Genomic DNA, 23920 nt, shown 5'->3' on the forward strand with positions numbered 1-23920 from the left:
AGATGGGAATATGACTTCCTTTGGGTGAGAGTGGAATGAATGTTGTTCCTTCCTTTCAGGTCTTTTATAATGCGTCTTCTATTGTAATTTGGAACTTTAGGGTTTACTAAAAGAAGCAACTTCCTTGGTTGCCAGTTGAATTCTTGTAGCCTGATTATCCTTGAACCTGAGAACTCAGCTGAGAAATTTTGCTCAACCTGAGTTGTTCTCTGATTGATCATTGCTTGCCATTTGCTTATTCAGTAGTTGTTGACTCCTGTTAGTAATTTTAAGTCAAAATAAAGTCTTATTCTTCTGGTATATGGTATATTAACATTTTAAAATAGATATTTGGTACCCTTAGACATACTGTGACTGCTGAGTAGGGTATTTTGTTTTGGGGAATATCCATTTAAATGGAAATAAGTAAATACTATACACTCATTCTGGACTGACCTTAAGTTCTGGTCTTTCATTATTAACAGAATTAAGCTATATCCAGACAACAGGCTGGAATTGTTAATGTGATATTTAGTCTTTAGGCAGTTTCCAGAGACCGCAGGCTATACTATCTTCTTATACCTTTCAGTGTTCTTTTCAGTCTTGGTTCCTTTGAAAAGGCAAGTGATGATTACAAAATTGGCTACAGAATAAAGACTATCTTGCCTTTTGGGGTAATGCAACTCTGATTATTCTATCTGAAGTTGCTTTTCATTTTAGCAACTGCTTCTCAAAACATTTCAGTACCACATAACACAAAAGGTACACAGTTTGCAGAGCCATGGGGGGGAGTGCCAAGATTTCAGAAATCAGAGAAATCTTAGAACAAAGATCTTAAACTTAGATTTATGAGTTTTATAGCTGTTGGTAATGTTATGTCTATGTGTGTTTCCAGTGTGTATTTATACCAGACTTTAAAGATAAAAAGTGAAAAGGGTAGAGTTAGAAAGAAATAGGCAAGAAGGAGATGGGAAAGAGGGTTGATTCACATGGGTTGAAAGGAGTTAGGTAGAATCTTGAAGGGAAGGGTTGAGAAAGGTTTGAGTGCTTCTGTATTGGAAGTTTTAAAGTTTACTATTCTTTAACATTGTTATTTCATTTTTCACCTTTGAAAATGTTCTTTCATACATTTTCCAGTTTTATTCTATGTACTATTTGATAGAGAAAGGAATGAATATGACCAAAGGAACACATATTAAGGACCCGCCTAATCAGTGTGTTTTAGCACATCATACAGACAGTCTCATTTAGTCCTGACAGCAGACCTAAGGCGTTTAGGCGTTCCAAGATAAAGAAACCAAGACAGAGAGAGGTTTAATTATTTGCCCAAGCTAGAGAGTTGAATAGATGGTTAAGGAGTAGGGAAAACTGGAGTCCTAAAAGATCCTGATGAGAAAAGCACAGCAGGTTATAAAATTAGCCTCTCTTTAAGAGGGGGCGGGTGATTATTTAATAATAGGTCTTTTTGATAATAGGTTGCACAGATTTTCTGTGTCATACAGGTGAAAATGAAAATTCAGGTAGTCAAAGTAAGGGCCAATTAGGTTCATGTTTTTGCTTTCTAAGATGTTGTAGGGGAAGGAGATTAAACTGTAGCACAATGTTTGGCCCAGTTCCTAGATCTTTTTTTTTTTTTAATATAAATTTATTTATTTATTTATGGCTGTGTTGGGTCTTCATTGCTGTACACGGGCTTTCTCCAGTTGCGGCGAGCAGGGGCTACTCTTCGTTGCGGTGTGCGGGCTTCTCATTGTGATGGCTTGTCTCTTGAGGGCACGGGCTTCAGTAGTTGTGGCACACGGGCTCAGTAGTTGTGGCTCATGGGCTCTAGATTGCAGGCTTAGTAGTTGTGGCACATGGGCTTAGTTGCTCCGTGGCATGTGGGATCTTCCTGAATCAGGGCTCGAACCCATGTCCCCTGCATTGGCAGGCAGATTCTTAACCACTGCGCCACCAGGGAAGTCCCTCGTTCCTAGATCTTAATGTGTAGCAGGTAAACTTCCTGAGGTGACTAGTCTCCCAAGAAAGAGAAATGTTGTGCTATTTTACCTGAAACCTTCTTACAGTTCTGTGTTTTCTGGAAGTTTCAGATGCTGTTCTTGAACATAAAATACATTTTATTTTCAAATGTAAGTTGGCTACCTAGAACAAATACAAAGCCCTTACTCAGGGATTAAGAGAAATTTTATTCCTGCAGAATGTTGATGAAAATGTTTTATGTTTTGTCAAGGCAATTGAAGGGACATTTTCGGGAGAGTAAAGTTGTTGGAATAGAATCCTGTGAAGTTGCAAGTTCTGTCCTTTTGTGTTGGAGTTTGGGGGATGAATTTACTTTTTCTAAATGTGTGCCTCATTCTGTCCTTTAGAAACAAACTTTATAATGTAGGGAGTGAATCTAGTAGAAGGCATTATCTTAAGAAATAATGGAAGGTAAATGTTTGAAGAAAATAATAATAGACCATGAAAAAAGTGAGGGCACCTATGTCAACCTTACCAAAATAATGGAATCTCTGGGGGGAACTGTCAACATTGAGAACATTGTTTTTTTCTTTTTTTTTTAAGAACATTGTTTAAAGTTATTTGATTCAATGATTTTTTTTCCTTTTTTGTTCTATCCTTGAAAAAACAACACTGCTACAATTTTTGAAATTCTTCATTTTTGCTCACCTTTATCGGAGTTCACCAAGAGTTTATATGTGCAGAATTCCTCTGTTAGGTGCTAGGAGGAAAAAGAGGTTTCTGACCTTGAAAAGATTGCGCTGGGGCTGGGGAGATGCACCAGCCAATATGGTATATGTGGTACATAAGAGAGCATTATAGAAATGCTACAGACATGCAGAGCAGGAAACCTGAATAGATGGTTGTCAAATGTTGTCGTAAAAGCCTTCCACTCCATGCTGAAGGCTCCCGACGTTGTTCTAGATTTTTGAATGAACAAGATAGATGAAGTACAACTTTCTTGTGGAGTTTTTCAATCACGTAAACAAATTTATTAGATTCGGTAAATGGCAAGTGCTATGAAGGCAATAACAAAGAATGGCATGTTAGAAAGAATCTTGGAAGGAACTACTTAACAGACCAAGGAATGCTTCACCAACATACTGTATTTGAGATGAGACCTGAATGATAAAAATAAGCCAGTTGAGGAGAGAGTATTCCAAGCGGAGGAAAATCCAGTGTAGCAACACTGACACAGACATAAGCTTGGATCTTTAAAAGGCAGAAAGAAGTCCACTTTTTCTGGAGCATGTTGAGTAAAAGCAGAAAGGGGTAGGAGACAATGTGAGAGAGGAAGGCAGGGGGGCAAGATTATACTGAAGCTGAGAGGTTAAAAAGTTTGGATTTAATTCTCACTGCAGTGTGGAGATGAGAGAAGATTGTATGTTTTGAAAAAATCTGGCTGCCTGTGGAAAACCACTGCAGGGCTGCTAGTGTGGAATTCATGAAACCTGTTAGGAGCCTCTTCTAGTTGTCCTCCTGAGAGGTGAGAGGGACTTGATAAACTAGTGAGGATGAAGAAAAGTTGGATGGATTGAGGAGACAGTTTAGAGGCAATAGGAATTGCCAGTGGATTACAAGAGGAAAGTGAGGGAAAGGGAAACATCAAACTGATTTCTAGGTTCTTAGCTTTAGTTACTTGGTATATCATGTTGCCACCTAATCAGATGAAGCAAAATTGGGGTGAGGAGAACAAAGTTGATTAAAGGAAATGAGAAGCTGAAAAATATTGTGAAAAATAAGACATTGCCTTCAGTTTAGTAACGGCCACATAAATGCTTAGAGATATTAATTTTACAACAAAGAAAAAAATCATCCCAGATGGACTGGGACCCAGATTGCTATTTCAGCCGTCACTATTCTCTCTATCCAGCAGTCCTGATTATGGCTTCTTAAGCTGGCTGGGCATGAAATTATATTAGTGTTCAGTGTCTTTAGTTTTTTCACATCAACAGTTTCTGGCATGTCCTTTGTTTCTGCTGGGAAAATCTCACTCAGGGCCAAGAGCTAACTGTTTTGCACAGTGTGCTGGTGTTTTGGTAGCTTTTGGTAGCTATTCAACATGGTCTTCAGAACACACAAAAATGCTTTTCTTATTAAGGTAGAATATTACTTAGCCTTTGGACTTGGGCTGGAACTATACCATTGGCTTTCCTGGGTCTGTACTTCTCAGCCTCTGTAATCACATAAGCCAGTTCCGTCCAATAAACCTCTTTCTTTCTTTGTGTGTGTGTGTGTGTGTGTGTGTGTGTGTGTGTGTGTGTGTGTGTATTTGTTTGTTTTTCTGATGTACCTTGATCAGTACACCCTTTATATTAATACTGGTGTAAAACTATTCAGTTTTTTTTGATTTTTATTCTCCAGACATCCAACATCCCAGTAAAGACTTTTGTTTTATAGAGATCTTTAAACCATTCAGTGACTGAATGAGGAAGTAGATTCAGTATAAATAAGTGCACTGATAATTTTCTCATTATAGCATGAAGTTAAAGAGAATTGTGCATATTAAAATATAGTGATTCTTCATATGTAGTCCAGGGACCACTGTGGGTCCCCAAGACCATTTCAGAGGATCTGTGAGGTCAAAACTACTGTCAAAATAACACTAAGATACTCCTTTTCATTTTTTCGCTTTCATTTTCTCATGAGTGTATGGTAGAATTTCTCAGAGGCTACATGATGTGTGATATTACAACAGATTGAATGAAGAAGTAAAAATGAGAATCTAGGTATCTTCTATTGAGTCATACATTAATGAGATTTGCAAAAATATGCCTCCATACTATATTTTTTGGGAAAATGTAGTAATTTTTCATAAAAATATTTTATTTGGGTTACATATAAGGGCTTTATTACTGTTAATATTAACTGAATTAACAAATGTTTTTGAAATTTCTTAGTTTGAATTCCTCATATGGTCAATATTGATAGAGAAGAACTCACAGGAACAAAAGCTCTTTGATATTCTCAATATTTTTTAAGAGTGGAAAAGGGATCTCCTAAAACTAAAATGTTTGAGAACCATTGCTCTAATAGGAGGTTTTGTATATATATGAGTGGCTCTGACAAAAATGTTAAGTGCATGCGTACTTCCCAACATTATACTCTTTGATCAAATGATTCTGTTTGAAAGCAGCGTAAGTCAGTTCCAGTTGTTTGCTTTATTTTTGTTGTTGTTTTGACATTTTCAGATAATTTATCTCAAGTAGAGTTGGTAGTGCCTCAACAGTTATATGCTGTTATATTCTAAGAGCTAGTCTGTTTGTCTCCTTCTCACTCATTCAGTCATTCAATTAACCAAAGAAGTTCTCATTGAACCTCTCCTGTATGCAAAGTTGTTGTTTAATGCAGTGTCAATTCATTGCTAAGCTGCTCTAAATCTACCCTGCAGTGCCTGCTGTGTGAGAGTGGAGCTTGACCCTTTAAGCATTTCTCCTTTGTAACTAGCACAATGTTAAGCTTTGTCAGTAGAGGGTGCTGAGGGGGCATTTTAGTGGGAAGGAGCTTTTACTCTTTTTTTTTTTTTTTTAATTTTTTGGCTGCATTGGGTCTTCGTTGCAGCACGCAGGGTCTTTCGTTGTGGCGCGCCGGCTCTCCGTTGCGGTGCACGGGCTTCTCTCTAGCAGTGGTGTGTGGGTTTTCTCTCTCTAGTTGTGGCACATGAGCTCTGTAGTTTGCAGCATGTGGGCTCTCTAGTTGAGGCACGCGAGCTCAGCAGCTGTGTCACACGGGTTGCCCCACGGCATGTGGGATCTTAGCTCTCCGCCCAGGGATGGCCCCCGCGTCCCCTGCGTTGGAAGGCGGATTCTTTACCACTGGACCCCCAGGGAAGTCCCTGGAGCTTTTACTCTTGACTGAGCTTTGTTTGTATTTTAGTTTCTTCTTGTTGGGCCTGCGTAGCTGTACGTCTCCCATTGCATGCAGTGCCTCGTGAGCTTGCAACCCCATCCCTGGCCTGGTGACTACCTTGCCGTGGCCCTCCCAGCATTCACATAGCTCACTCCAAACCCTGCTATGTGGGAGCGTTTCCTGCTTACCCCGCAGGTGTGGACCAGCTCTAGACTGAGTGACCCAGCAAAGGTCTTCACCACCCAGTGGGCTGCAACCACACCTTCTAAGGGGATCTGATTCTAGGCAGCCTCACTCCCTTTTCTACATTCTTTTTTCCTGCCTTGGGTATTGTGGTTACCTTTAGAGTTCTCTTTATACTTTTAAAGTCTCTACCCTCTTGTAGTTAATAATTCTTTATATTATACTTTTACTGTTACATTTACTGTGTGACTTCTCTCTTCTGATTGGACTCTGAATGAATCACATGCTTTCTAAGAGAACATTATTACTCTTCTGTGGGAGATAAATGTTTCTATGCAAATTATTTAAAATTTGTATAAGAACATTGTATTGTATAATGAAGGGATAGAACCAGAAAGGCAGAAACTGTGTATTGAAGGCAGGGAAAGGTCAAGGCCGTCTGGGGCTGAAGAAGAATAGTGAGTAAAAATTGGCTAGGGGCTGAGATGAGCGGAGGATTTCTTATAAGAGCATAAGCCTGTTCTGGAGGAGAAAACTGGCATGATATGTGGAGAAAATAGTGACCGCTCTGTCAGTTTGGGGAAGCTGGTTTGTGAAGAGTAGTGGGAGGTAATGTGGAAAAAGTACTTTGGGGCAAGATCATGGAGTGTGGTCAGTACTAAGCAGAGAAGTAGAAATTTCTCTCTGCTTACTTTCTAGGGAAAATTCAATGGATATTGAATAAAACTGACTTAATAGAAATATTGTTAATGTACAATAAAGGAGTTTTAGGAAGAAGTATGGAAACCTATTTATCATTCATTATTTTCTTAACAATTCATCCTATTGTCTGTGTTACTATGTTTTTCCTAGACGTATAGCTTAAAGATAAAATTTTCACTAGTACAGAAAATCCATTGGGCATTATTTGTTTATCTAGATATTAGAGTGTGGTGTTTATGAATATGGGACTTGTTTTCTTTGTGTCTTCTTTTAAATAAAAACTGCTACTTAGTCTAAGTACTTGCAGCCTCTCTCTTTTTTAATGAACTGAAAGAAATGAGAAGTTCCTGGTTTTTCTATTGTGTGTTTTTGAAAGCCAAGTTGCTGTTAATCTGTAGGATTCAACTAGGATTTATTTTTAAAAGGCAAAAAAAACAACAACCCTGTGTTTATTTCCTAAGTATTTATCATTATTCATTTGATGTTCCTGATGTAAGATAACATTCATGTAGTCTTTTTTTTTTTTCAAGGGCGAATCTAATGCATGTTCATTGTAGAACATGCAGTGAATATATGTGAACAAAAATAAGAAAACAGAAGACAAAGTACAACTTCCCCCTGATAGCACAGTTAACATTTTGCTATGTATTTTTTGTTCTTTTCCAGTCAAATGCATGTTTATGTGTACATATATGAATACACCCACACACTTACACAAATGCATTTAATATAATATATATTTTCATAAATGAGTATAATATCTTATAACCTGCATATTTTACTTAACGTATTATATCTTCCATTAAATGGTTTTAATAATATCATTTTAATGACTTCATAATTATTCATCAAACTATTTTATCATAATTTTACAAACTGCCTATTATTGGACATTTAAATACTTTTGCTTTTCTTTATTTTAAACAGTGTAATGAAGAGATAGACATCTTTTTTAGGTTATATCTTTGGACATATACATGATTATTTTGCTAGTGTACATTCTTAGATTTGGAATTGCCAGACCAGAGGGCATATATCTTTTAAGGTTTTTGATTCTCATTGACAAATTACTTTACAGGAAGGTTACACTTTTAAAAAAATTATAATTATAACCATTTACATTTTTCTCCTCTGTCTTAAATGATATATTTGAGAACTCTATTGCTCAAGAGACTGTAAAGAATATTTGTAAGGCCACACTAAAGAAGTTACATTGATTAAAATTAGTACATTATATGCGTGTACACACAGATACTTCATTATTAAGCCTTGAGATAGCTAAATTACAACTGAATAGAACTAAACTCATCAGAAATCTGAGGGATTAGTTAGCTGATAACAAAACAATAGTAAATAAGCTTAAATTATAACATAAAGAATGAAGGAAGAACGTATTACACACTTCTTGACCCTACTGGTTGGTAGCCAGTTATTCTGGGAGTCTGTGGAAGTAATTTTTAGAAGTTGATAAGAATAGCATAGTGTTCTCTATGTTTGGGATGATGGAAGGGAATCTTGTGTCAGACAGGCAGCTACCTCCATGGTGCCTACGGGGTAAATTGCCACTATTTGAAGTCAGATGGCAGAAGGATTTAGATGGTTTTTTGATGCTAGTGCTTCTTCCTTTCTGGAACTGTGAAATAAATACATATTATTCCATAGAACTCAGAAAATGTAGCAATAGTCAGGCTGCATTGAAAGAAGCCCATTTAGCAGAAACACTCTATAGAAATAAAATATCAGCACTTCTAAAAATTTATTTAACTTGCACCAAATGCCCTTGAAATGCTGAAATAGTTTGGACAAGGTTTTATTTTGTGGCTTTTGTCTTTCTAATGATCAAATTGGTAATTCCTACAAGTTAATATACTTTGCTGATCCCATTTTCTTTCTTTTTTTTTTTTTTTAAATATTTATTTATTTATGGCTGTGTTGGGTCTTCGTTTCTGTGCGAGGGCTTCTCTAGTGGCGGCAAGCGGGGGCCACTCTTCATCGCGGTGCGCGGGCCTCTCACTATCGTGGCCTCTCTTGTTGCGGAGCACAGGCTCCAGACGCACAGGCTCAGTAGTTGTGGCTCACGGGCCCAGCTGCTCTGCGGCACGTGGGATCTTCCCAGACCAGGGCTCGAACCCGTGTCCCCTGCATTGGCAGGCAGACTCTCAGCCACTGCGCCACCAGGGAAGCCCCTCCCATTTTCTTAATAAGAAAATTATTGTAGCTTAAAAGTGCAACTGGCTGAAAATTGCTAAGTGGTCTTAATGGTAAATATGATACTATATAATTAAAATGTGAGACAAAACATTTTATTTCAAAGTTTATTTTACAATGGAAGAAACTAACTATTTGAAAGCCTGTAAATCATTTAGAGGGCACTACTTTAAAACTGACAGTCAGAAGCCATAATTGATGCAGACTTGTAAAAATAATTAAAACCCGCTACTGCCGTAATAGGTCACTGAAAAAAGTTGTGATAGCCGTGGAGAAATAGGTCACTAGCTTCTTGTGCAGAAGCTGAGTCCCAGTAACACGAAGTAACTTATCCAAGATCTCAGGCCTGGTCCTACTTAAAAGCCATAACCATAATTGATCTGTTCTGCTGTGGTAAATCTGAAAGACATCTCTGCAATTCAGCCATGGACTTCAGAATGTGTGTATAACCAAGAATAGAAACATCCTGCTTCTATAAATTGCGTTGGGATCCAGGATATCCTATTTAAAAGAGGAAGACATAATTTCTTCAAAATATACACGGCCATTTTATTCTATTAATGTGCGACCTGTGAGAATCAGGGGAGAACAAAGGAGAAAAGAAAAGAATTCCAGGTTACAAGAGAAGATGAGAACTGGGAAAAATGAAGCGAAAGTAATGTCAATTACTATCACTATAGTACGTTTATTCTGTACTTGGCTTGGTAACTGACAGTGTTATCACATGAAATCTTCACAAAAGTTCTGAACCGTAAAGTACCACTGACCAGGAATTAGTAAAGTTTGAAATTTCGGTTTCTTAAGTAGTTGAAGCCCTCTTATCTGCTGTGATTTGAACTTGTTGTTGGGGGTTAATTGAACTAGTTAGATGGGTAGTCAATGAGTGTTTAGTGTGTCATGGCAACAGCTACTGTGTTTTAAGGAGGAGACACAGAGGGTTGATTAAAATTCTTCAAGTTCATCAGTAAGAGAGGTCCAAGTGTAACACTGGGTTCTGTAACACTACATCTAATACATTTTGGTTAAAATTACACCCTGGGGAAAGATATTTTACAGTAAAATTTGTGTTCTACCTTAAGTGTGATAAATGGGTGTCATTACTTAAAATGTAAATAGTTACATTTTTGTGATACATGTCTTTGTTAAAATCCAAAGGGACATGGGAAAAACTGGTTGTTTTTCTGAAGAGGTCCTAGGACTAATATCAGCAGCTAATGTATATACTTAGCACTATATGACTTTGCCTGCCACGCCAAGAGTGTGTGTTTCGGGGTGGAACTATGAGGAACCAGGAGGTTGAGACTCTTTATGTTCTTTGCCTCCTCATGATAGATTACCAGGGAATGTTTAAGCCAAAGGTAGTGGAGTAGATTAGTGATTTTCAAACCAGATTTCTTGCGGCGCTAGAAGAGCTTAGGGACTATTACAGAATTGGGGACAACAGCAATGGTGATTAGCTGACAGGTTAGTGGAGGAGGCTTCAAGTAGGTGAATCTACTGTGTGTCAGAGTCTCAGCTCTAAAGGTTTTGGCATGTTAAACTTCAGCCCTCACACTTACACTGCAAAGTATCCATATTCCCCGAACAAGTCCAGAGTTCTAGTACATTGCAAAAGGTCACACAACTTGCATAAATGATAATCTTGGCATCTGAAATCAGAAATGATTCCAGTGCCTGCACTCTTAGCCCCTCTCTGCATTAATATTATGAATGGGGAAAAGGAAAAATACACTCCCTATGTAAACCAGGCCAATAACATATTTCTTTTGTTTATTTTTTTTGTTTGTTTGATAAAAGACCTTTGTTTAGCAAGACTAGAGATTATTTAGAGTGGGATCTGGACTTGAACCAGGCTCTACATGGTCTGTTTGACTTAGAAGAAGTTACTAATTGTGCCTCAATTTCCTAATTTGTAAAATAGGAATAATAACGTTGTGAAGAGTAAATGAATTTGTACACGTTATGTACCTTGAACAATGTCTGTTACCCACTATAAATTCATCTACCTACTTGTTTGATACCTTTTTATACCTCTGTTTTGGAAGATAGTGTTTTAAAATTAAATTTAATACTCAGAATAGATTAGTATTTTTGCTTTCTTTCTATTATTATATTTCCCCTTTTGCTTATAGATCTATTTAGCTTTATTTTATGTAATGTCATTTCAGGTTCCTATATGATAGTGGATTCTTCAGATCATGACCCTGGAGAAAAAGCCAGACTTCAGCTGCCTACAATGAAGGAGAACGACACTCACTGTATCGACTTCAGTTACCTATTATACAGCCAGAAAGGGTTGAATCCTGGCACTTTGAACATACTGGTTAGGGTGAATAAAGGCCCTCTTGCCAATCCAATATGGAATGTGACCGGATTCACGGGTAGAGACTGGCTTCGGGCTGAGCTAGCAGTGAGCACCTTTTGGCCCAATGAATATCAGGTAATCACCTCTTCTTTTCTGGTTCATGCTTTGATGTCATTGGATCTCACTGTGTATGTAATACTTAGAGGTAAATACTAGCCCCATAGGAATGAGAGATTGTTTCTTTAGCTCTCCTCCAGTGCTATGCTTGAGGAAATGTTTGACTACATTGGCACAAAGTCTTCAAAGTAGAGAAAATATTTCAACATACGGAAAAATGTAGTTTAGGTACAAAATTTGTTGGTTGTTTGGCAAAGAGCTGCTTATTGACAGATATATTTCTATGTCTCTGTTCAGGAAGAAATAGGCTTTTTGAGTTGAGTGTACTATTCAGACTGGATTGGTTTACTGGCTTCTTGAAAATAACATTTGAAAAATAAACATGAAATAGTGTTTCATGAAATATGTTATCTAAGGGGGAGGCATTTTCAATAATTTTAAAATATTTTTGTCAATTACATGGAGTATAAGAATAGGCAAACAGAACCTCACCAAGAATTGAGTGGGGGACAGTTTTGACTTCAAGGTAGCACTAAAGAATTTCAGTAAGAGTTTAGAGTCTTCATTCTAGTGACGAAGTGAATGCTTCATTCCATCCCACTGCCACTTGACTGCCTCTAATTACTTATTATTACTCATAAGTCTCCCTTACATGGCCTATCATGGCATCTCCAGCCCCAACTATAAAAAAAATAAGCAACCAACAAAAAAAGTTGTCCACATGTCTTTGGATCTTCCCCCCCCCCCCCCCCCCCCAGAAATGTTTGATTTAATTATGAGTAAACCAGACAATGAATAGTGTCAATACCTACATTGTGATTTGTGTGACAGAGTTTATATGGTTGAACCAAAGAAGTCCATTTACCAGTTTGGAAAGTTGTTCAGTAATCTTCATTGTAAGGTTCAGGACCTGGTAACAGAAAGTTACCTCTTCTGAAAGTTCACTCCTGTGTTAGATCTTGAGATTTAAACTTTTTAAAAGATTTGCCTGTTCATAGCTTATTATAGAACCTAATGGGAATGAGTTTATGTAAAAGTATATTTTTTATTATTGTCGGTGAGTAATTTATAAGCTAATAGTTTTATTTCTGCTTTTTAAAAAAGCATGTTAGGCTTATCTTTATTCCTGGGAAGAGGGGAGAGGAAATCAATGCATTCTTTTAATTGCTTTGTTTTGAGTTGATTTTTTATTTTATTAAAAGTCTCTTACTTCATACAGGTAAGGTTTTCCATTCAGGGTTATGTGTCGATGAAGATTTCAGTGGATTTTTATTAGGTACTAGTTGATTGCATTATCCCTGAACAGAAGGGCGTTTCCCTTCAGTCCTGGAGAGCCACCTGCTTCTTCAGGGCGCATAGCTCTGGGCGGGCTGCTTATGTGGTAGGTGAGTGGGTGGAGGTGTGTGAAACTAATGCTGAAGCACGGAAACAAGGTTAAGGGCCTCATCTGTTGACAACAGTGGGTTGATAACTCTCATTGCCGGGTCACCCTTACAGCACATTATCATTATACTGATTTCTTTAGAATCTGTTATTGGAGCTTAACCTAACACTAAAAAGAAAAAGCTCTGATTCAGCAAAGTAAAACTGTCCACAGATTCAGCCTCCTTAAACGAAATTAAAGCTCAGATAACAAAAAATCTAGCAAAATTATTAAAAATTTGGGTTCTGGAGTAAGGTTGCATATATTCAACTCTGTTTGTTGTTTGCTACCTGCGTAGATGGTACATTAAAGAATCAAATTGTTAGTTGTATCTTTGAAAATAAAACCCATAGAAGTAGATTTTGATAAATCCAGCAAATAATGTATCTGTGGTATCATACGGCTGATCCTTTGTAACTAAGAAATGGCATACATGTAATTACTTTTTCCTATTTTTTTGCTAAGATCTATCTTTGAATCATTGATATTAATAGCATTTTCTTTTTTTTTTTTTTACCAAACTGTAGTTTCTATTTTATTTTATTATTTTTTATTGAAGTATAGTTGATTTACAATGTTGTGTTAATTTCTGCTGTACAGCAAAGTGATTCAGTTATACATATATACATTCTTTTTTATATTCTTTTCCATTATTGTTTGCCACAGGATATTGAATATAGTTCCCTGTGCTATGCATTAGGACCTTGTTTATCCATTCTACATGTAATAGTTTGCATCTGCTAACCCCAGACTCCTAGTCCATCCCTCCCTCACCCCCCCCAATAACATTTTCTTATGGCACAGATTTCTGGAATGTTAATTTTAATGTTGAGTTATAGTACCAAGAGCTGGATGAACACTTCTTTGTTCAGTCTCATTTTGCATGACAAAGCTGCCTAGGTTACTTGTACCTGTGGTATTTTAAAGCAAACAGTGCAAAAGGAACCTGTGCAAGTTTCAGCCTGGCTAGTGAGATCTTTTTGGAAATCTCTTGTCAGAGAAAATGATTGCTAAATACATAGAACCTGTGGGTAAATGTCTCTTTGTTGCAGACTGAAATTTGAGCAATACGTCATTTTTTAAGTGATTACTTTGCTTCCACATGCTTTTCCTTAACTTGCAAAACTTAACAATCAATGAGAGCAAATAACAGAGCAGAATATTTTTTATTCATGTGCTTAGTGCTCAATAAATTACTTGATTGATGTTTTCATCGATTTTGTCATTTAGATACCTAATGGTATCTGTATATCAGTTAATTAGAAACAACTATATTAATGTAGCATTTTTGCTATTAGGAAATAGCATGAAAAACTTTTGACTATTGCTTAATGCAGACTCTTTATGGATTTTTAAAAATTAAAATATAGCCATTGCAATGTGCCATGTTATAAGCCTACTCTTTCATTCTTAAAGAAACACTGCATATTTTTAATGTTCTCAGACTCTAGAGAGTCTAAATAGAGTTATGATATTCATAGAAATTGTTCTCCTTGGTTCCACAGTTTACTCAGCTTCTCTTCTCCAGAGATCTTTCACTCTTCAAACTTGTTCTTTAACCTTGTTTTTTAACTTCTCATTTTTCTTTTGTGTGTCTAGTGAAGACTCCTTTCTCTTCTTTGCTTGAGCCATTCCTTACCTGACCACCCCTTTGGTACAACCCCTTTTCACCCAACTTTAACAATAACAACAGAAGCAATCAAAAAGAAAATAGGCTGAGAGAGCTCCTACCTTTAATTAGTATAGGATAACTTTTGTATAAAAACCATGATCCTGGGAGTGAAAACAAAATACTCCTTACAAGCTAGCTCTTCTCTTTTCCATTTTTCTGTTGAACTAAATATCTGAAAAAGATATAGCACACCTTTGGTGTGATTGTACCTTCCCAGAGATTCCATCTTAGCAGATGCCTAAAGAGAAGATTGATGTGGTAATTTAATTATTTAAGCTGTGGACTATTCAATAATGAGGAGATGCCAGTTTTTGACCCCAAGAAACTTAACTTCTGATTTGAAAAAAAAATACATGAAATTGTGAAATGAAGGCAAAAATGATTCTCTGAATAATGAATTTTGGTTACCTGGAAGATCAGGATAAGGGTCCTTGTCTCTGGGACAAGCCCTTCCTGGGCAAATCTTGACTCTACTATTTAGCGGATGTGCAGCCTGGGGAATATTCTTTAATCTCTTTGACTGTAGTTTCCTCATGTGAAAAATGAGGATCACAACAGTACCCACCTCACTGGGTTGTTCTAAGTACTGAGTTAATACATATTGTTTAGAAAAGTATCTGACACATAGTAGGGGTTTACCATAAATTAGGTTGATGTTATGATGAGTAAACAAAAAGATTGTGAACTCTATTGGATTTAATAAGTGCTCAGCATTTTCTTCTATTGTGAAAGCATACTATTCTTTTCTTTTTGAACACAGTTTTTTTTAGAGCAGTTTTAGGTTCACAGCAAATTCGAGAGGAAGGTACAGAGATTTCCCCATATCCCCCCAGTTCCCACACATGTATAGCTGCCCCCATTATCAACATCTCCCACCAGAGAGGTACAACAGATGAACCTACATTTGGTACAATAGATGAACCTATATTGACACATCATAATCACTCAAAGTCTGTAGTTAATTTTAGGGTTCACTCTTGGTGTTGTACATTCTAAGAGTTTAGACAAATGTATAATGACATGTATTCATCATTATAGAATCAGAGTATTTTTACTGCCCTAAAAGTCTTGTGTGTTCCACCTATTCATTCCTCCCCATCCCTACTCTTTTTTTTTAGGTGTTTTGTTTATTAAAACATCTGATTTTTTTGCACATTATTAGCATGAGGTCACACCATGCTAACCTCTGGGGATAAAGTCCTTCTTCTCTTGAAGCTTACAGTCTAGCTTGGCCCTGTAGAAGCTAAAAATGTAAATCAGATGTAGGGTCTGCCTTTCAGGAGCCTAGTCCAGATGGGAAGGTGAGATATATGTAGATAAAACTTTGAAACAATGTAGCATTATTAAATGACTTAAGAGGGGCAGATCTAAAGTGTAGTGGGGAAAATGAAAACAAAAGACTTGTTTCCAAAGTAATTTGAGGCAGAAATGGGACTATAATTCTTGTTGCTTGATTTCTCTATTCCTAGATGAGTTTGCTTTCCACCGTACCTCATTGTTTTTGTTAAACCACCGTTATTTGGAACGAACACTTTCTATAGTGAAACACAACAAGGAAATGTAAATTGCATTTATGACATAAGCATTGCAGTGATACAACTAATATATAAGGAACTGTTTCTCACCTGTGTCTTCAGAAGCAATAGATGTCTTTTTAGCTCAGTATACTAATTATAGAAAGTATCATATTACATGTATTTTATTTGCCATGGTTGCAAGTTGCTAATTCTTCCTGTTTTTATAGGCCTTAAGTAAGTACTGTAAATTTCTTAATTGCTCTAAACAGAAGTAAAAAGAAAAAAAAACAACAACTACAACCCAAACATTATGAGTTATTATCTCAGTGTTAAATTTCAACTGAAGATCAGCATACCTCTAAAAGTGTTATTTTCTCCGCTCTGGAAATCTGACCTGTCTTGTATGTGTAAAACTAAATTCTGCTCTTGGATTAAATCCATTAGTTTCTTACTGAACAGCGAGGTTGTTACCAAATGAGGCAGGCAGACATAACTTCCAAAACTATTAGTGGAAACCTAATCTGCTGGTTTCCATTAACTAGGTGCACATCATTAATCACAAAAATGTTGTGTGATGAAAACTACAGGGGTTTGGCCTGAAATTGGAAAGTGATAATATAGCTGAATATGCCTTTTTTTTTTTTTTTTTCTTCACCTCCTAATTCACTGAGAAATAAATGCTGAACTTTTGCCACCCATTTTCTTCTTAACATTTTTCACTGGTTTAAAAAACTGTAAGAACTGGACAAGCATTGGGGTCTTTTGTTTTTGTCTCCTTTTTAAAGGTTTATGTTAACATGCATTGCACTGATATTTTGGCAATGAAATGTTTGTTACACTCCAGAGATGCTACTGCTTTGGATCCAAGAAGATTGGGACTTAAACCAAAGGACTGTTTACTTAAATAAAACGTCTCTAAAAGATTGATCTCGAAGGATGGAGCTGAAGTAAGAGCATGCTCATGAACCATCCATGCAAAGAGTGAGGAAAGAGGATATCACTCCTGTGCCATAGCTCTTGGAATGCTCCCAATTTTTACTGCTCCTCATCCAACCATGTAGAGCCCCACTGAAGAGAGGAGGGTGGCAAGATTTTTCTTTTGTAGATGGATTTTCTTTCCTAGTCTGCTTGAGCTGCCATAGCAAAATACTATAGACTGAGTGGCTTAAACAACAGACATTTATTTCTCTCATGGTGTGAAGGCCAAAGATCAAAGAGTTGGTCTATTTGTTTCCTGGCGAGAGCTCTCTTTCTGGCTTGCAGATGGCCACCTTCTCCCTGTGTCCTCACATAATGAACAGAGAGAGCTCTGGTGTCTCACCCTCTTCTTATAAAAGGGCACCAGGCCTATTGGATTAGGGTCCCACACTTTTGACCTCACTTAACCTTAATTACCCCCTACAGGCCCAATCTCCAAATACAGTCACATTGGTGATTAGGACTTCAACATATGAATTTGGTGGGAGCGGACACAATTCAGTGCATAGCACTAGGTATATCTTACAGCTGTAACTTCATTTATAACCATTATAAATGACTCTGGCTCATTATCCTGTATGACAATATTGCAGATATTATTAATTTCCTGTTGAATAGTCATTCTACTCACTTTTCTCCATGTTGGCTAGGTACCCTCCCACCTTACTTACTTTCCCAACTTACTTTGCAAGTAGGAGTGGTCATGTGACCAGCTCTGGCTAATGAGTTATGATGGAAAGTCAGCTGGGAGACTTCTGGGAAATGAGTTATGATGGAAAGTCAGCTGGGAGACTTCTGGAAGACTTCTGTTATTCCCTGATTAAAAAGAGATACATGTGGTTGCATGAGAACATGATGCTTGGCACTACTGTAGTTATTTTGTAACTCTGAGGAAGAAGATAACAAACTGAGGGTAACAGAAGAAAGTATGGAAGGAGCCAGGGGCCTACTCTCAGACAAAATAATAACACCAGCAACAATAACAATAACAATAATAACTTTCAAAAGAACTTTTAGTTGAGTATTCTCCTATGCAGCCCAAAGCACCCTAATATGTCACATCTTTGTTGACCTTTCAGGCAATCCCACCTCTTAACACATGTTTGTAGATAGCACATGTGAGACATATGGCAGAATTAAAAGTATACGTATCTATCTATGAATGAAACAATTAATATTTTTCAGTCCAGTTGCAGGGAGAAGACAAAGCTATATACCTGAAAATGTAAATAAGACTGTAATAGAATGAGTCAATGACTGAAGGGAGTAGAAAGAAAGGAAGGAAGGATAATTTGTTGAGTGTCTACCATGCATAAGACACTGAACTGGATACTTCCATATATGTCATCTTTACTTTGTTTTAATATTTGATCAAGTGCTAAGTGAATGTTTCTTATCTTCATACATGGACTAAGTTGCTGGTTATTAAGTGGTTGAAATTATTCCCCTTTTCCTTTTTACTAATTTGACCGTGCTTTTAAAATTTTGGAATTTAGCCATATCAGTGACATCTGAAGTTGACTAACTTCATAACTAAATAGGCTTATTTTAGTTCTGGTAACAGTAATTGCCTAACATGGGCATTTTGACTCATTTTTACCTTCTGTTTGATAGGCTGTTAACAAAGCAGCTTTTTGCTGCTCATTTTTACTCTTAATGTTTCCTTATTTGTTTCATTTAAAGTACTCCAAATAGGTTTGAAAAAACTTTCACGTTATTATAGTCATCGTTTTCTTAAAACTTATCATCCTATGAGGATGACTTCTCTCTGTTTCCTGACGGTGATTTGCTTTTATTATAAAACACCTGCTTTACTTTTCCTTTGGACTCTGTTTGCATTGATTCATTGATGAAACTTACAGTGTGTAAACAAATGTAAATAAATGAAAAAAAGAGTCCTGTTAACACAGTGATTATTGCAAGCATATGACAGAAGTCTGTTGTTATTCTACTAAATCATACCTGTTTTCATTTAGTGTAGCAGGAGCTGTCAAGTGTCCCTCTACTAATTCTTTTGAGAAATATTTCCATGAAATTAATGCACTTCCCTTTTAATAGCAGATTGAAAAATAATGAGCAGTGAGCAGAGTTAGGCAGTGTTTGTTCAGCTTATGACTTTTTCTTAGGAGCTTGTTTCATCCAAGGGGACTGGGGAAGACAGATGCTCCAAAGGGTGGAAGAGATGCCCGTACCTCGCTTGCTCACTCACTTGCGTTCAGCCTAGCTTGTTGAATCCAAATTAACACACTACTGATTCTTTGTTTTCCATACCTCAGTATCCATTAATTACATACATTTAATGGGCTAATCTTCATGTACCAAGATGAAAAAAAAAATGTATACTACTGGGGCAGGATTCCTAGCCAAATACAAAAAAATATAAGAACCATTTCCTTCTAATCCGTTTAATCTGACAATGCTGTACCATTTATTAATGCAATACCATATCAATGAGAAAAATATAGATAACAATTTAAAATCAATTCCTTGTTCAGTGATTTTTGTCTGCTGACTTTGATGGTTAATTGGAATTCCCACCCCCCCCCCCAAGGGCTTTTGATTTTCTGTACAATCTGAATTTCTATGTGACCTCTTTGTCCATTTCCATGTCAAAGACTGATTTTTCTTTATTTTATGTTTACGTGGTGTGTAACAAAATATCGCTTCCTCAAGGGAAAAACAAAACCAAACTGGGTGACATTATGTTTTTATATAAAATTTAACTTTTTTGCTGTGGTGATTTCAGTTTCCATTCTTAGAACATAATGGAAAAAGGAAAGGTTGTAATTATCTATTTTAGCATAAGCTTTTCAATTGAAAGAGTATGGTAGGGAGGAAATATAAAGGAAATGTGAGACATATTTGTAGTTCGTATCTAGTTTACTATTCCTTTTGATTATTCTGTTATTAGTAATAAAAGTTGGAATTTAAAGGAAAGCAAACTTTGGACACTGTAAATTAAAACATCCACTTATGTAATCTAGTGGACATTATGGTTAATTTTAGCTGTTTTGGTTTTCAAAAGGTATTTTTAAAGCTGTCCTTATAAAACTAGCTGCTACCTGTTATTTCTGCATTTAGTTACATAAATAACCACTGCACACACCACTGGAATTCCCTGATGAGATTTAGATCCTTAATATTCTTTGAATGATCTTTTAAAAAAAATCATTCTTCTCAGCTTTCTGGAAGCAGTAAATCAATTCTCATTTTTTACTTAAAAATAAGGTGTTTACATTATATTTACATTCTTATATTTTAAAAACATCTATATGACTGGACACCCAGATTATAAACAAATACATTTATTGACTGAGTTAACTTAATATGAGGAATTTTAATTTTTGAGTGAGTTATTTTGTATTACCCTATATATTGATTAAAATTATTTTATGTATTTAATAAAATATTGTCAAAAATAAAAAAAAATAAGGTGTATAGTCATAAATTTATACCAAGTAATAATTCAATAAAGTAATAAAGAATGGAAAATTTCTAGCACCTAGAGATCAAAGATTGGTTCAAACTTCAACATCTTTAGATCCTGGAGTTTTGCAACAGCAGCACAAATATAATACTTGGGAACAGATACAGCGATTCTCTGGGTTAATATTTATTAAAGGACACTTTTGGTTTGGTTGTGAACTTCAGTATGTTAAACTTACAAAGGAATGAAGTCAGTTTAGCCCCATAAATATCAGAGTGAATTTCTGTCCTGTTTTTGTTTTGGTTGCTGTTTGTTTTCTTTTTCTTTTATGTTTTCCCCTCGTATTATCCACCCCCTTCCTTTGGGGAGAGGTAGTTATAAGCAAAGCAATAAATACATAACCAAATAACTATTTTTTGAGTATGTTTATAACATTAGGTTTTGTGATATGTTGCATGAGAATTAGAAGTAGATGGTCTCATTTTTTTATGTTGGTAGAGAATAAAGTTGAGGTCATTTTATATATTGGGTAAAGGTTTAAATTAGAAGCCTTTTGGTCTGTGTTCAGTCCCAGGTCCATTGATCATCACGTCCTTGTTCACTGAGTGGCTCTTTTGTGTGATCTTTTGAGTTTCAATCCCTACAATATGGGATGATAGCTAGTCTACTAATTATACATGTGTTTTATGAGGTAATGAAAGCCTCAAAGTATTCTCTTTAACGCTCTTATTTACAAATGAAAGGTACCAACTAAAGCTAGCAAAGTCAAAAAGAGATAGAATTGAAAAGATTTGGGATTCTGTCACAGCATGTTAGGGAAGTAGAATATCCAAGCCTGAAGAAGGTAGGGGCCCTGGAATAGCAACAATAACATTGACTTTTTCTCTGTATGTCACCATGAATGACTCACTAATTTATCCCTTTCACAAGTATTTATCAAAGCAACCTAATCTATGTCAAGCACTATTCTGGCTGCTGGGGATATACAGTTCAAGGTTCCTATTCTCCCAGGAGTTCTACTCTAGGGGTGGGAGGGGGGAAAACAGATAGATAAATAAATGAGCAAAATATCAGAATGCAATAAGTGCTAAAAAATGAAAGTAGAATAATGTGAGAGTTAGAGTTCTGGAAACCATCTTGGACCAGGTGGTTCAGGAAAAACTATAGGAGAAAGTGATTTTCACCTGGAGATCTGAATGGTGAAAGGGGCCCAGGCACACAAAGATCAGGGAAATGCAGCAGAAACAGAGCAAACAGCTAATTCAAGGCCCTAAATTTGGGGAGATTGGCATCGTGGAGGGATAGAGGACAGGTGGAGGAATGGTCAAAGGAGACCTTTTCTAGGATGAGATGGGCAGGTTCTAGTTATGTGGAGCTTTGTCATCCAAGGAAAGACTTTCAACACGTCTAAAAAGATTTTTATAAAAGGATTCTATTTACTCATTTTTGGTCTCATCTTGGAAATGTTCCAAATATATATTCTTCTTTAGTCTTTTCACAGCTTACTCTCCAGTCACAGCTCTGCTTGTGTCCCCTCTTGATAATGGTAACAGTTCTCTGTTTCCCTTGCCTTCAATTCTATTATAAATCAGTTACTTTTGGGGGGATGGTATTTTGCTGCTATTGACCTCCTCAGATTTTGCCAGTGTTTCCTTTAAAGTCAAAATGTTTAGCCTTCATTTGAGGTCCTTCATAATTTAGCCTCAGTCAACTGCTCCAATCTCTTTACCATTATTTTTTTACAGGCACCCTCTGCTTTAGTCAAACTGCAAGATGCTCTAATTGTTCTTTGGGCACTTTGCGTGTATATGTGAATGTAAATATGATATATATATCATGTTTATATATATATATATATATATATATATATATATATATATATATACCTTAATATATAAATATATAATATATATACTATGTACCTTATAAATAATATGTATACCTTATATATAAGTATTATATAATATATATTATATACTATATATATACCTTCTAAAATGCCTTTGTTTCTTCCTTTGCCTCGCCCAGATTCTATTAATCCTTTAAGACCCAACTTTATGCCCACTTCTACCATGAAGCATTTGTTAGTCACTTCACTTCTCCTTATATCTGTATTGCTTACATTGCTATTTAGACATTTAGCTTGTAATATTTCAGAGAGTTTTACGTTTTGTGCCCCCAAGTGGATTATAGAACCTCTTTGAAAAGGGACTGGGTGTGCCGTAAAGACAGTGTAATATTTATGTGGTGCTTTGTATTTTGAAAGCAGTTTGACAAATTAAAAAAAAAATTCATCTTCACAGTAGCATTTTGAGGTCATTAGGAAAAGGAGAACTATTTTTATTTTAGAGATAAGGACTGAGAGAGGATAAGTGACTTGTTTAAGGTCATGTTGCTAGATAGAATTGAGTTAGGTCCCCTAAAGGTAAATTCTAGTTCCTCTCTTATGTATCAGGCTGTCTGTTTGTTTATTGATAATGATTTTTCAGTCTCGGTCTCAAAAGAAAATTTGATTTGCTGATTAAATATTAAGTGATGGGATAAGAGTAAGGTTATAGTTATTTCACTTCCATACAATATCTCAGGAAGTTCTTCCTTATTCTTATTTGCTAATATTTCTTTAAAAACATTGAATATTTTTATGGTTTGTCTGTCAAGAATGGATTGGATGAAGTAAGCTGAACACTTAAGGGCCAGCTCAGAACTTTGGTGGATTGGATTTCAATTCCTTTCCATAACCAAGTATTTACTGAGTTGTTATTACATGCTTGGCACTAATCTAGGCTCTGGGAGAAAACAAACAAGTATGAAAACAATTTCATACCTTTCTTTAGGGAATATAGAGTCCACTCAGGAAACTGGCCATGTGTTGACAAGTTTTGGTGGTAGGTGATGGTTAAATGGGGTTCTGTTATACAGTTATCTCTAATTTTATATGTATTTGAAAATGCCATAATAAAACAATGGGAAAAAAAAAAGTCTTCTGAGGGAGATGAAACTTCCATATTGGCGGTCTTGTATTGTTATTTAATTAAATGGCCAAAGGAGTGAAGAAAACAATGCTGTTAAAGGAGCTCCAAGAAGGAAGCAACACACAGGCTCTGTGGTCAGACAAAAATGGAGTGGGATCTGGGTATGCAAAAGCAGGAGTAAAAAGGGGTTTAGGTTTCCTCATTGCCAGGCATAGATAGCGCCCTCTGCTGTCAGAAATGAGAATGATCATATTGTGTGAGGGGACAGCCACCCTGCTCTGGCTGAAGTGGAGGGTTTTGACATGAAGAGGAGTGACAGATGATGTTGAATCGGTTGCACCCTATTATTCAGAAGTTTCCAAATCCAGGTGGTGAGATTTGTTTGTTAATTTGACTCCTAAATGTTTGTGGACCACTCAGAAAAGTCTATAATCAGCATAGCAGCGTGATTACAGTGATGATTTTTAAAAGTCATTCTTTTTAAGGCTAAGCTCAGCAGATCAAAGGTGGACCTTAACTCAGCATTTGCTGGTTATCCCCACACTGCTATTATTCAAGCTCCATATGTTCAAACCAGACTCTTGAAGTTG

General features: G+C 36.3%; 1 protein-coding gene across 6 annotated transcripts in view; it reads left to right on the top strand.

The window, feature by feature from the left end:
* PTPRK (protein tyrosine phosphatase receptor type K) overlaps window positions 1–23920 on the top strand; it is a 574209-nt gene that overhangs the window by 203782 nt on the left and 346507 nt on the right. For all 6 annotated transcript variants that reach the window (XM_082474428.1, XM_082474429.1, XM_082474426.1 and 3 more), the window contains exon 3: window positions 11088–11359. In XM_082474428.1, the coding sequence (XP_082330554.1) occupies window positions 11088–11359 (272 nt within the window). The remainder of the gene's footprint in view (window positions 1–11087; window positions 11360–23920) is intronic.

Source organism: Balaenoptera physalus, assembly GCF_965194825.1.
Source record: "Balaenoptera physalus genome assembly, chromosome: 9".
NCBI classification, from domain to species: Eukaryota; Metazoa; Chordata; class Mammalia; order Artiodactyla; family Balaenopteridae; genus Balaenoptera; species Balaenoptera physalus.